General features: G+C 45.3%; 2 protein-coding genes across 3 annotated transcripts in view; both read right to left on the bottom strand.

Moving 5' to 3' along the window:
• Positions 1–72: 72 nt before the first annotated feature.
• MED28 (mediator complex subunit 28) lies at positions 73–3,885 on the bottom strand. Its single transcript, XM_006267232.3, has 4 exons — positions 3,680–3,885; positions 3,530–3,596; positions 1,711–1,823; positions 73–450 (listed from the first exon to the last, which is right to left on the bottom strand). Exons 1-4 carry the CDS (start codon positions 3,845–3,847, stop codon positions 253–255), a joined length of 546 nt encoding a protein of 181 aa, XP_006267294.1. The 5' UTR covers positions 3,848–3,885; the 3' UTR covers positions 73–252.
• Positions 3,886–5,619: 1,734 nt separating this feature from the next.
• The window catches only part of LAP3 (leucine aminopeptidase 3), a 28,426-nt gene continuing 20,637 nt past the window's right edge, over positions 5,620–13,408 (bottom strand). For both annotated transcript variants that reach the window (XM_019480019.2, XM_014607722.3), the window contains exons 10-13: positions 11,440–11,542; positions 9,854–9,933; positions 8,722–8,834; positions 5,620–6,377 (exon numbers count right to left, since the gene is read on the bottom strand). In XM_019480019.2, coding sequence (XP_019335564.1) covers positions 6,182–6,377; positions 8,722–8,834; positions 9,854–9,933; positions 11,440–11,542 — 492 coding nt within the window. In that variant the 3' untranslated portion in view covers positions 5,620–6,181. The remainder of the gene's footprint in view (positions 6,378–8,721; positions 8,835–9,853; positions 9,934–11,439; positions 11,543–13,408) is intronic.

Here is a 13,408-nt window from a genome sequence, read left to right as displayed (position 1 = left end):
CAAGCCACAATATCACATAGATAAGCCATTTAAGGAGCTTCTGTTCAGTTTGAATGTAGACCCAGTCCATGGTTTGTGGAAAAGATTAAATTTATTTTACACTTAGTTCTCTGTCCCACTGTCACAACAGAACAAATACTATTTATATTCATAATATAAAATACATTATGCATATAGCAAATAAAAAAAAAAAATCAATACCACTTTGCTTTAAGTTAAAATACTGCTCAAAGACTCTGATATTTTCCTTAATCATGTCTGTTTCATGGGTGCAGGAATATTAGCAGAAGCTTGTTCCAGGTAGGCTAATGGTCCTTGAGGCATTTCTGCAGGCTTTTTGTGTTGCACACTGATGTCTTCTAGAACCTGTTGCCAGTGACGCAGTTTACCCAAATGCTTCTGAATTAGTGCTTCTTTCCTCTGTAATTCATTCCTCAATTCTGATACATCCTACAGGTGATAAAATATATTAGTAAATTACAAATGTCTTCATTGCACGAATTGTATATTAAAACAAAACCCTAGTGGAATGCCTGATGATGACAATGCGAGTGTCACCACATACATATGTTGGAAGCATGATGGCCACAAAGCCAGCAACAGGTACAAAGGTCATCAGCAACACCTTGGGTGCCTGAAGGAGGGCTGTAAGGACATTTGTAGATGCCTAATAGTAGAATGCCTAATAAAACCCTTACGTTTTGGACAGTTCCCAGACTAAACACATAAATGCTTAATAAATGGGAAAGTGCATGTTAGCTATTTCCATTTAACCTGCTGCTAGAGTATCAGTTTCTTTCCCATTCACCAATAAAATGATTCCTGAGAAATTAGAAAGAGGGAAACAAAACGCTTTGCATTATCCAGATTTAACTGTTCCTTCACAGAAAAAAATTATAAATGTGTTATGATTTGTTATAATTTTTTATGTCTAGAATCTAATTTTTGGAGTGTTGTCTTAAATTCACAGCTGTCTTCTCCCGCACCCCCCCCCCCCCCCCCCCCCCCCCCCCCCCGCTCCCCAGCATCACAGCAGTGCAATCATCAGTAAGAGGGTAGGCAGCAAGGGAATCAAGTGGCCTGACACCTATCCCTTGCCACGTCTTCTCAGCTACCTGCTCCACACCCCACCCCCTTCCAGTGTCTGTATGCCCCATGCCTGCACTCCTCCCACCTGCCCCCAGGCCCCCTCCCTACACCCCTGCCCCCCTGACACTTGACCCTCCCTACTGTGCCTGCACCCAGAAGAACCTGCCCCTGCAACTTGCCACCCTGTGCCACATCCCCACCCACACATAGGCCCCCCTGCGTGGCTCTAACTCCAACCCTGGCCTTGGAACTGCAGCTTCCTTCCCTCTGGCTTGTACTCAAATCTGAAACAAGGAGCTTGCTCCCTTCTTCCCCCATTGAACAGAGAAAAAACTCTTAAACTGAGTAAACATCTTTAGATTCTAGGCTCTTTGGAGAGAATCCTGTTCGGTGGTACATACTTGTAATGCTACACTTTTTATGGACCTTTTTATATAGTGGCAAGACAATGCTGTATTTCTAAATTGGCCTTGGGGACAAATTATAAAAATCTACTCTGGCTGTGGATGGGGAGATTAAAGATTCTATTAGTACCGGTTTCTTCTGTACTACCACAAAACAAAACATGCTTTGTTAAGTTGCCACAGCTGAGATAAACAGATCAAGACAGTAACTTCCTACCTCCTTAATAACTTGCTCTGGTTTCTGAACTGAGAGCTGCAGTCTTTTTTGTAGAAAAAAGCATTCAGTTTGTCTTGCAACATCCAGAAATTTCTGGATACATTGATCAACGCCTAAAATACAGAAACAAAATAATCCGAAGGAGAGAAACTGAACACATTAATTATAACAAGAAAATCAGTTAGTAGACAAAATAAAGTGTAAAAGTGGCCTAGGTTCCCACATTTGAAAATGTATTTGGCTCAATCCCATTTTCCAAAAATAGTCCATAAACTTTTAGTAGCATGAACAGATGCAATTTGAAGGTGTTAAATCAGGGGTTTTCAATCTTTTTTAGTCTAAGTACCCTCAGCAGCTGGATGCCAAACTGGGGGCGGGGAGGGGGTGGAGGCAGGTGGAGCGCAGGTGGCCACGGAGCAGGGAAGTGACGACTGCAGGTGGGGACAGCGCGCAGCCACCTCCCAGGAGCCAGGCCAGGGCAGGGAAATTTACTGGGCTGGTGTGTGTCAGTGGCAGCTGCCCCATGCAAACTTCCCTGCCCTTGCTCCACCCTGGCCCTGCTCCTAGGAGGCAGTGGCACTCTGTCCCTGCCCACCCACAAGTACCCCACTAGTACCTGTCCAAGTACTCCCAGGGGTACACACACCCCCAGTTGACAACCCCTGTGTTAAATAATGGAACGTAAATAATAAAATCAAACACATCTATAGACTGCTCTCAACACATTACTTAGAACTTATGGAATAGCTGCTTTCAAATCGACTTTATAGAATACGGAAGGGAATGTGTTTGTTTCCAGTTTCACTGCAAAGGTTTTGTCTTCATTTTTCTGATGACAATGGGCCATAAAAACCCAACATACCCTAACCTCCACTGTGGGTCCAGACTGCAAATATGTGAAAAACTTGGGTAAATTTCTAACTTGCAAAATTAACATACAGAATCTTTTAGATTCTATATCCAGAATTATATGCTTATGAAATTAAATGAACTTCAGAACATGAGTGAAATACAAACCAATTTTCTTCATTGCTGGATAACTTAATATTTGAAACTAAAGCTAGAAGGTAAAGTTTTCAAGAGATAACATCACTTTTGAAAAGAAAACTTCAGCTCTAAAGCCAGCAAGCACTTACCCTGAAGTCCTTCATTTTCAACAATACTTATATTCCTAAATCACTTTTAAAAAAAACTGCTCCCTGGCTCCTTTTCCATTATAATAAACAAGACTCTAGAATTAGATGTTAGCAGCTGCTGCCCTTAGAGGAGTGCATGAGCAAGACAGAATACACAGGGTTTTTTCCCCATAACATCATATTTCCTGTGGTTGTCGCTAGCAATCCCACAATTTGAGGATGGTCTTTAATGAGTCTGGAAATCTGGCAGCAGGGAGTGGTGCCATCACTCCTGCTGCTAAATTTCTGGTCCACAGGCCAGATAATAGACATGGTGCTGTGGGCTGGACCTGTCCCGTAGGCCAAGCGCCTGCTATACACAGTTCTCCCCCACCACAGCCCTGCACACAATAGAGTGATTCCTAAAGCAGGGAAGCTGCCCAGTGCCATGAAGCCCTCCCGCCTGCTTCTCCCTGCTCCAAGGCTCCCTGATGGGAAGCCAGGCTGGGCTTCTAGGGGCCAAACCACCTTGGCCAGGTAGGAGGGGAGGTGGCCTGGACCCAACCCCACCTCAAAGGATTGTGGCCTGGCCCGGAAGGGGGCGTGGCCTGGGCCCAACGACCACCCATGGGCAAAGGGGCGTGGCCTGACCCCGATGCGGGGCGGGGGGCGTGGCCTGGCGCAGCGGGGCTGGGGGCGCTCACCGGTGCGGATCTCCTCCTGGTCGGTGCCGTTAACATAGTCCTGACTGACGAGCGAGGCGAAGCAGGCCTGCGGGCGGCAAACGCGGCGGCTCAGCGCAGCCCGACCCGGCCCCGACCCCCGGGGTCTCCCCGCCCGCCGCCCGCGCGCACCTCGAAGGAGGCCTCGAGCTCATCCACCAGTGTGCTGTTGGGGTTGCGCGGCCCGGCGGCTGCGGGGAGGAGCCCGGCTGGGCCTGGGCCGCCCGGCGGTCCCGGGGGAGGTGGTGGCGGCGGCGGCCCCGGGGGCTGGTTTGTGAACATCCCGCTCAGTGCCGCCATGACGCGCCGCCAGCAGCAGTTGCGCGCGCACCGTGGGCCTGCGCGCACCGGCCTATCTCGCGAGCTCTGGTGCATGCGCAGCGCGCTCTGCTGGGGAGAGGGAGTTACCGCCCCCCCCCTCTCCCCCCTTCAGCGCCCCCTCGCGGAGAGCGCGCCATTTAAGGCGGGGTTTCGCTCGGCCAGAGCTCGGGTCCGCCTCGGTGGCTCCGGGCAACGCGCTGTCCAGGGTTTCTGCCGGCGTGGGCCCTGGCCCGAGCTGATGCCTTATCCCGGGACAACTCGGGCTGATTCGAGTGAATCGCTATTCCAGCTGCCAGTGTGCGGTACACCGCTGGCTCCCGACAATCCGGCCCATCCCCAAGCCACTTCTCCAGGCCCCGCAGCTTCTAGGGCTGCAGGATCCCAGGAGAAAGCCTTTGCCTCGGGATACATGGGCTGTCAGTTTTTGGCCTAGAAACCCAAACGGCTCCCCTCTCCCACCGGCTGTGCCGAGGATGCTGCTCTCTGCAGAACGCGCCCCGGAGGCAGTCGCGAGTCCGGTGGTAAGGCCACCTCAGTTCCTTCAGGGCACAGGCCAGTGCTTAGGGAAGCCAGACAACAGCAGCTTATCCCCCCAGCCCCAAGAGCGTTCAGACTCTTCCTCTGGAACAGACAGCCGCCTGTACACCTGTGCTAATAATCGGTTTGTTTTCCTAGTAAATAAAAAAACTTGCCCAGAGCCACGGATTCAGGCATCCGAGTGCAGTGCTGGTTTGCAGCAGGGGGACAGCCCTGTCGGCTCCCTTAGTCCACCTGGCAAGAGACGGATGGCAGTAGTACAGAGGGGACCTTCAGTTGGCTAACCTGGACTACCCGTGGTCAGCCTACAGTATTAGCATTTACAGCCACTCTCTGGAAGTGATTTAACTTCGGCTGTTCTCAGGTTATTTTTCTCCAGCAGTGGCCATTTCTACTCGGGGAGAAAAACCTGAACATCTGTATACTCAGTTTCTCCTGGGAGAGCAGCGACTTTTTCCAGGCAAAACAATGTCCCTATGAGGGCAGAGTGAGCTTCTCTCCAGCAAAGAGGAAGGGCACAGGTTTCCCCATTCCACTTCCAGTGAATTGTGCCTTCTGAGATGGGCAAATATAATCTGCACCACAGCAAGTAGAAGCCCTCAAATTCATTCTCAAGAGGAAACCTCTTTCTCAGTATCTATGAACATGTGTTTTTTCGTTTTAAGTTAAAAATCTTTCAGTAAACTTCGTAAATTTGGGTAAAAGTTTGGTTTCTTTGCCATTCACCTCCAAAAAGCCTTTGTCAAGGAAAGGAAATTTATAGTAAAGAGACAGGGTTAAAGAGCACTGCTAGTTATGCATCCAGTATATATGCAGCAACATGTGACTGGTGTTAAATGCTGAAAGGTACTGAGGGGTTTAGGTTGTAGCCGTGTTGGTCTAAGCACATAGGCAGACAAGGTTCCTTGGGTGAATTTGATATCTTTTATTAGACCAACCCAAATGATTGGAGAATAGTTATTAAGCAAGCTTTCGGGTTCAAAAACCCTTCGTCAGGCTAAGGAAGCTTCAGCAGTTGGTGTGTGCTCTTCCTGGGTGGAATGAAAAGGTACTGATACTTTTATGAAAAAAACCCAGATTAAAAAAAAAAATCCTAAATTTAATATATAGGTGATCATGTGGTTAAAGACATAGGAGCCAGAAGAGCTGGGCTGCACTTCCAGCTGCACCACTGATTGATGATGTAACATTAGGCAAAGAAAAAACAAAACAAGAAACTGTATCTTGGTTTACTTAGCTGTAAAATCCTCATCCACAAAGTGTTTTGAGATTTCCAAAAGAAACATCATGAATACAAAATATAGCAGGATAGATGGAGCAATTTTCCCTTCTCCAGATTAAATCACCCTTGATATTTTATTATTTGGACTAATGAATCAGCCTTCTAAGCACTAAAAGGCAGATTTATTCTAACTCTTCCAGTTGCTATACATTAAGTTCAGATGTTTTACAATGATCATTTCTTCAACATGAGATGTCCTGTAGTTCTAAAAATAGTTCTAAGAGAACCTCTTACTTCAGCAGCATAATATGGGAACGCAGAACCTCAAATTATTTAGCAATAAATTTGTAAGGTGCACTTGTAGTTCATTGCAGTCTCCCATTAAGCTGTGGAGAGCATGTTCATATTTAATAAAAATTTCCATATTTGGCATTTTGGTAGAAAGTACATATGCTGCTGCTATGTTTGAAAACAGGGTTTTTGCTTTTTTTTTTTTCCAAATAATCTTAAAATTTCTTTAAAGTGGACAAATTGGAAGCTTATAGAATATTTTTCTAGGCACTTTGATTGTCTTGGCTCAGTCGAGTAGCAAACTCCACTAATGTGCGTGTTGGTCGTCCAGCCATGCCCTTTCGAAGATAAGGAACCTCATCTTTATTAGACATCACACCAGCTATATCTAAATGAGCCCAGTGAGAAACGGTTACAAATTCTTTCAGGAATGCAGCAGCTGTACATGCACCTCCAGCTCTGTTGGGGAAGAGAAGAATCAAAATCAGTGGATTTTTTTAAAAACCTTTATTTGCATTCAAGCCAATAACAATATGCACTAAGAGCCATCTTGTACTTTAACTTCAATTTTGCAATAAGTTGTAGTCAGTGCAGATCCCATGGATGGGTTGTGGAATCCATACAGGCAACATCTTGAAGAACTAGTTGCTGCATGGCAAGTAACAGTTTTATATTTTTCATATATGTGTCAGTGTATCAGTGTAGATCTTACTAGCAAGCAGTCTTCCTTCTGAATACTCAGAATGAGGAGCTTGAAAGCTCTCCCTCTCTTGAGATCTCCAGCTGGGATCTCCGCATTGCCAGCTGTCTTGGTATGTAGGTTTGAATGCCCTTTCTTTTTGAGTATGCCACCACTACCACCACTCATTTCATGAATACTCTTAATGCCACGGGGATTGACAACACCCTGAACTGCTACTGTTTGATCCCTCTGTGAAGCTCCAGTATATGCTGTGGACCACCTTGAAGGAATGAATTCAGGACCATGTGGTTTCAGGCCTAAGGTACAAGTATCCCCTTTCTTCTTCAGGACAATGAAATACTTAAAAGAGAAGCCTCTGTCTTAACCTGAGCTCTTTTTCCTGGATTGGGGAAGATTTTGGTCCCTAGAAGCAAGAAGGCAGACTCCAATAATTTCAACAAGGAATCTGCTCAAAGAAGGAAAGTACGTGCTGTGTTTACGGAGAAAGAAAATTCCTCCGGGGGTGGTACCAAAGTATATACCATTCTTAGCACTTGTAACTGTCTCCATACTAAAAGCACACTAGATTTTACTAGGGAAATAACTGTCAGTATCAATAACTTGGACGTACTGAAACCAGTGACTCAGTGCTGCAATACAAGGGGTTCCAGGTTATTAGCCTTCCATTACATATGGGATTAATGACTCTTCCCATATACCGTGTATAGTCTTTATGTGGAAAAATCATGGCTTTTGTCTGGAATTTTTGTCCTTTTCTACCAGACAGCCTCTACCAGACAGCTGAGTTTCAGTGCCAGAGATGCTGGCACTTGCTTTGACACAAATGGTATAAACTTCAGTGCTGATGATGGCTACAGTACCAGTGGTATGGATTTTGGAATCAACTCTTTGTTTGGTGACAGTGTTGGGCATCACACCTCTGATGGACAGAGTGATTGCATGTGCAGTTTTACTCAATATCTACGATGCCTCAGACATTCATTGGCTGTTTCAGCAAATGAAAATTCTGTATTGCTTCTTTATTTTATGTAGCCCCAGTAATGGATCAAGAGCTTCACTTGGTTAGGAACCACGAATACAAAATGAAACTATAGTCCCTGTCCTTAGGAGTTTACAACTACTCTAATCCCACCTTTTGAATCTTCAAAAAAAAAAAACCAAAAAACTTGCACCTTTGATACATGTCTCTCACCTAGGCAGAAGGGGCATCTGCTATGCTCATCTTTTAATAAAGTTAACTTGTCCCATGAAAGGCATGGTTTGAAGTCTGGCTCACCATGCACTAGGACACTCTCAGACAGTTCATTCACTGTTACGTATTATGAAGGAAGTGGAAAGAGTTCTAAAGGTTTTGTGAAGGATTCATAACAGATTTATCCAGAGCTGATAAGTAGCAAGTCTAACACTATGGTAGATTCCATCTCACAGCCATAGGTGGTAAGAGAGAACTGAAAGACAATGACAGCTGTCTCAGCCTTTATGGATTCATATAGGAGCATGAGGAGTCACGGGGTACCACAGGATTCATACAAGTACTGTTCAACAGACACTGCTACCCAAAAGACTTGCATGCACGAGATACGTGCAAACTTAAAATGGAATTCATGCCAATACACAGATGAAGAAAAGCATAAAAAGAGTCAATCTTTAGCAGAGCTACATAGAGCCCAATATTTGTTTACAGGGTGTTCTAGTACATTTAAATATATACAGACTGTTCTGTTTACTAGCTTCCCACTATGCCCAGCTGCACCATTTTAGGATTTTGGTGCAGCTGAGAGCAGTTGATCTGCTCTCAACCCCCTCTGCAGAAAAGCATTGCCCCTAGCTGCAAAGCAGATTTTTTGTATTCCTCTGCCAAGTGGAAAGAATACACCTGTAACACACAGTGAAGGGAGGCTCACTCTGTGGACAAAGGCCTTAGCACCATCTGACCCAAGACTACAAAATGAAAGCTGGAATCCAAAAGTTAAATGTAAAAATAGTGAAATCCCAAGTTCTTTTAAAAAAAAAATCTATCTGTGCTAATTTGTATTATTACTATTTACTTATATACTTTGAACTTGCAAAGAAAAGAACTGTTGCATTTCAGTTAAGTACCTGCTATATTTTCCAACGTTACTCAGATCTGCAAGTGGGCAGTCTGTAACTTGTTTTGTGTAATGTTCAAAGAGAGGCATTCTCCAAACACGGTCTCCTGTCAAAATACTGGCCTGTGAAAAGAAACAATTATTACACTTGGGACAAATGCATCTGGGGAATTCTTTTTTAATTTAATCTGACTGTACAAGCACTATCTATTGTGATTTTAAGTTCAATTGACCTTCATTAGTTATAAAACTACCTTAGAAATTAGTGTTGTTTTAGACATGATGGTACAGGGAATGCATGACAAGCAAAGTTTTTTTGATAATATGCTTTTTTGGATCAACCATACAGTTAGTTGGGAGAGGTCAGACAAGCTTTTGGGCATAGAAAACTCTTCCTTGGGTTTGGTAAAGAAGGAGATCCAGCTTAAGCTAAATATCAGATAAAACTGACTTTTGTTTAGACCTATGATATAAATGAAAAATAGTCACTTAGTGAAGTGGGAGAAGGCTGTAAACCTGTACAGCAAAGACTAGTTATCAGATGTAGCTACCAAACAAGTAAAGGGCAGTTTCATAGATAACCTAATTACGTAAAAAATCCCCTTGCTTTTCTTCAGAAATCAGTACAAGATGCCTAAAGTTACCTAAAGTTATGCTAAAAATAAAACATGAAGCACTATTTTGGATTTTTTAAATGTTGCCCTCTACTACCACTAAAAAGTGTTGGTTTTCTGTAACATTTTTCTGTTTGTAATGAAAACTGTTATAAAGCCATAGCTCTCGAGACTTTTTTTAGCCATTAAAAAGCCTATAGCGGTATTTCAAGAACATAATGGGTTAAATTCCAACAAAACAAATCCAAGTTACTGATAACCTGTAGTCCTAAAAATAATTAGCTTAGGAAGAGGTATACCCTGGAAGCAATGTTTCTGTCTTTGCAGTGTTGTAATCTACAGAGGTAGTGCCTCTATGAGCTAAGAATTAACTCTCAGAAAATTTATGCTTCTCAATTAAAATGTGTAAATGAAAAAAATACTACAAATTTTAAAACTCAGTATCACATCTATTTGACTTGCATAAAAATGAGACCTTCAGCAATATACCCACTTTAAAATAAAAATAAGGTCCCCCATATAGCCTACCTCATAAAGGTGAGTCCAGAGCCAAGATGAATTGGTAAACACACCAGTTGCAGCAGATCCTAATGCTACATCCATGGCACCTATAAAACACCACCACCATTAGAACTCTAGCTTTTGGAGATAGAGGGCATGTCTACATGTACTTTTACATGTGCTTAAGCCAGGCCATTCTATCTGGCCCACGAGGCCCCTAAAACATTTAGAAAATTAATATTCATCTGCCCCTGACTGCCCGTCATGGCTTGCCAAAACTCATTAAGCGGCCCTCCGCCCAAAATAATTGCCCGCCTCTGGCCTAAGCTTAATGCACATTTGCCTAATGTGCATTAAGGCGATTTAGGCACGTATCTACATATGCACACACTAAGGCACATTGATACAGTGTCCAGACTGACAAGATTAAGGTTAGTCCCAAATCAGTAGACATACAAAGCGTTAACACGCCTTAGCGCATCTGTATGTGCATTAAGGCACTTTAGCTACTCATGCCTAAATTTGATACCTGCTTTCACAAGTATCAAATTTAGGCATGAACAGCCTAAAATTGCCATTTTGAAGGTGCATTAAGAACATGGATGTGTAGACCCGTGCCCTTCATGCGCCTTAAAAATGGCTAATGTGCCTTAAAACAGTATGTGTAGATGCGCCCAGATTGAAGCTTCTCTTTTACATTCAAAACTTAAATTGAATTTTGCAAAGGTTTATCTATTGACTTACCAGCAGTAACTACTGGTACCCTTAACATTTATGTGAGAACCTAAACCTTTGGTGCACACCCAATTCACTTAAGTAGCAAACTTTTGGAAGCAGGAGTTCCTTTTTAAGACAGATCTGGGGAGGAATCAACAGCTTGCTAAACCCTAAATGGAGTTGTATAGGCAAACGCAGAGGCATCAAGACCCACAGGTAAATCACCCTGATAGCCTACAGATTCCCTGGCCCAGGAAATCATTTAATTGTTTCATGCATTAAAGAATAGTCAAATCTGGGATGAAATTTAGAGAGGCTTCTTCCCTTTAGCTTGCCTCCTAGCAGCCTGGGTTTACCGAGGCCAACAGCCCTGACACGGATTTGTAACTGATCCAGTTACATACATTCCCCATAATTTCAGTTCCATAATGTACCACAAATGATGACTAAAAGGATAGTGCCAATTAGCTGAAGCCAAAAAATAGGATTTTAATGAGAAACATTAATATAACTTAGTATTAATAGAAGTACTTTTTAAAAACTTGTTAGTTCAGTGGAAACAGATTTCTCCATTGTACTTGCAACATCAATGTAGTAGTTCCGCAGAACACAAATACTCATGTTTCTCACCTTCTCAGCAAAGAGAATATAGGACTGTTACAGTATACCCAACCTACTGAACTATTTAAGTAGAAAAATCCCTACCAAAATATTGAGTCACATATAAGAAAGGGTTTATACATTAAGTAGTAAGTTTCTTAAAGCAAATAAAATGAATGGGTGACAAAATTCTTGTGTAAACAATACTCCTCTCCTATGAGGTAGAACCAAAGAAGGTAGTCCTTCATTATAGAGTAGTTTCTCAGAAGATGAAGGACAAAAAATAAATTAGCTACCTGTTAAAGTTGCAGCATTCACAATAGCCCGTGCATTAAAATTGTGGGCGTAGCAGAGGGCATCAGCTAACAGTAACCGTCCTTCTGCATCTGTGTTATCAACCTTAAGACACAGAGGAAAAAGAAAAGGAAAAAGAAAAAAAATTGTCTATTACAAGTTCTGATTGACTTCATTTGCTTCTTACACATTCACTTCCTGTGGTGGTCTTGATTTTCTAAGCAGGCTGAGTCAAAGGCATCAAACATATAGCCTATGGGCAGAAATGACCTGAGCAGGGTGTGGGGCCCAGGGCAAATCAGCCTGTGCAGGGCCCCATCCCTGGACACAAGGAAGCCGGTGGAGGATTCAGTGGCGGGCGGCGCCAAGCAGCCGAACATGAAGCCAGCGGCAGTGCGGAATTGCCACAGCGACTCTGCCCAGCTCCACAGGGCCCCCCAAAGCGCAGGGCCTGGGGCAGTCACCCCGATTTGCTCCCTCCCTTATGGGCTAGATCTGACCCACAGAGCTGTGCCATCGGGCCTCCAGTGCTGCCCCCGAGTCTGGTCAGACCCACATGGGACATGGCGTGTAGCCATGGCTAGGGGCCAGTCTGTGGGCTGGATCTGACCCACAGACCTCCTCCCTTTCCCTCTCCTCCACCTACTTGATTTGGAGGCCATGCCAGTAGTCTGGGACCCATGGTGTGTGCAGTGCAGATCCTGGAGTGGCCAGAATGGGCACTGCACGTGGTGCAGACTGGCCAGAACAGCAGCCGTGCTGCACGCAGTGGCTGACCCCCCCAGGCTCTGGGATGTGTCACACACAGCACCCATTTCCAGTTAGCCTGGGATCCACATTGCACAGAGAGGCCAGAAAAGGCATCTCATGTTGCTGAGGCCTAGAGTTGCACGGGTAGGTGCTGGATCAGGTATGATGAGGGAGGGAGAAAGGAAGGGGGTCCATGGCTCAAGTTCACAGTTCCAGTTCACAGACCAGCTCCACACCACTCATCTGGCCCTGTGTTCAACACCCTGAGTTTGACACCCATGCTATAAGTGATCACAGTAAAGTGATAAATACTCACAAAGATACCCAGCTGCCAGGGCTACGGACCTGGGTCCACAGCCCCCTGCCCTCGCTCCCCTCTGCTGTGGGTATCCTGTCACCGCACGCACTTCTGGGGGCAGGGGGAACTCACGCCCCACAGATCTGCATGCGGGGCAGGCACAAGCTACAGGCACAGGCTCCTGCCCTGCTTCCCTCCCCGGGGCCTCCGCAGCCCAGCGGGCAGGAGATCCCTGCACGGCCCTGCTGCTCCCTGCCATGCCAGGTCATGCCTGCTGGGCTGCGGAGGCCCCAGGGGAAGGGAAGTAGGGTGGAAGCCCAAGCCCACAGCCGGTGCCTGCCCCCTGTACAGATCTGGGGGGCGCAGGTCCCCCCGTATCCTGGGAATGTGCACGGAAGCAGAGCTGGCCCTCCTCTTCCCCTGGACAGGCCACCTGCGGCCCCATCCTGCTCCCCACTAGGGCCCTACAGCCACGCATTGTATTCCAGGGCTCCAAGTCCCACCCGACTGGGCAGCAGCTCCAGCTCTGCCCACTTCCCTCCCTACAGGGCCCTCAATCTCCCTCGCCCTGCAACATACCTATTGGAGCTGCTCTGCAGGCTGCCTGGGGCCACAAGCATGTACATGCACGTGGCACCCCTTGTCTCACCACCTTCCTCCCACTCCCTTCAAGCTCCCTGCAGGCTGGAACTCTGCCAGCCTACAGGGAGCTCACTGCAAAAGCCATGGGTTTCTCTGGTAAAATGAGAAATCCACGTTTGCCTTGTTTCAATTTTTTTTTTACAAATAAAGGCCGACTTCGTTATAAAGGAGCTTTGTTCCCAGAGGATTCATTAACCCGAGTTATTACTGTATCACATACCGAAAGAGCAGCAAGGGCCATGTCAAAAACTTAGTTTTTAACGTAGATAAAAGAAAAAGAA

Source organism: Alligator mississippiensis, chromosome 2, assembly GCF_030867095.1.
Source record: "Alligator mississippiensis isolate rAllMis1 chromosome 2, rAllMis1, whole genome shotgun sequence".
NCBI lineage: Eukaryota > Metazoa > Chordata > Crocodylia > Alligatoridae > Alligator > Alligator mississippiensis.
Note: the sequence above shows the minus strand (reverse complement) of the source record. Positions and strands in the feature narration are given on the sequence as shown.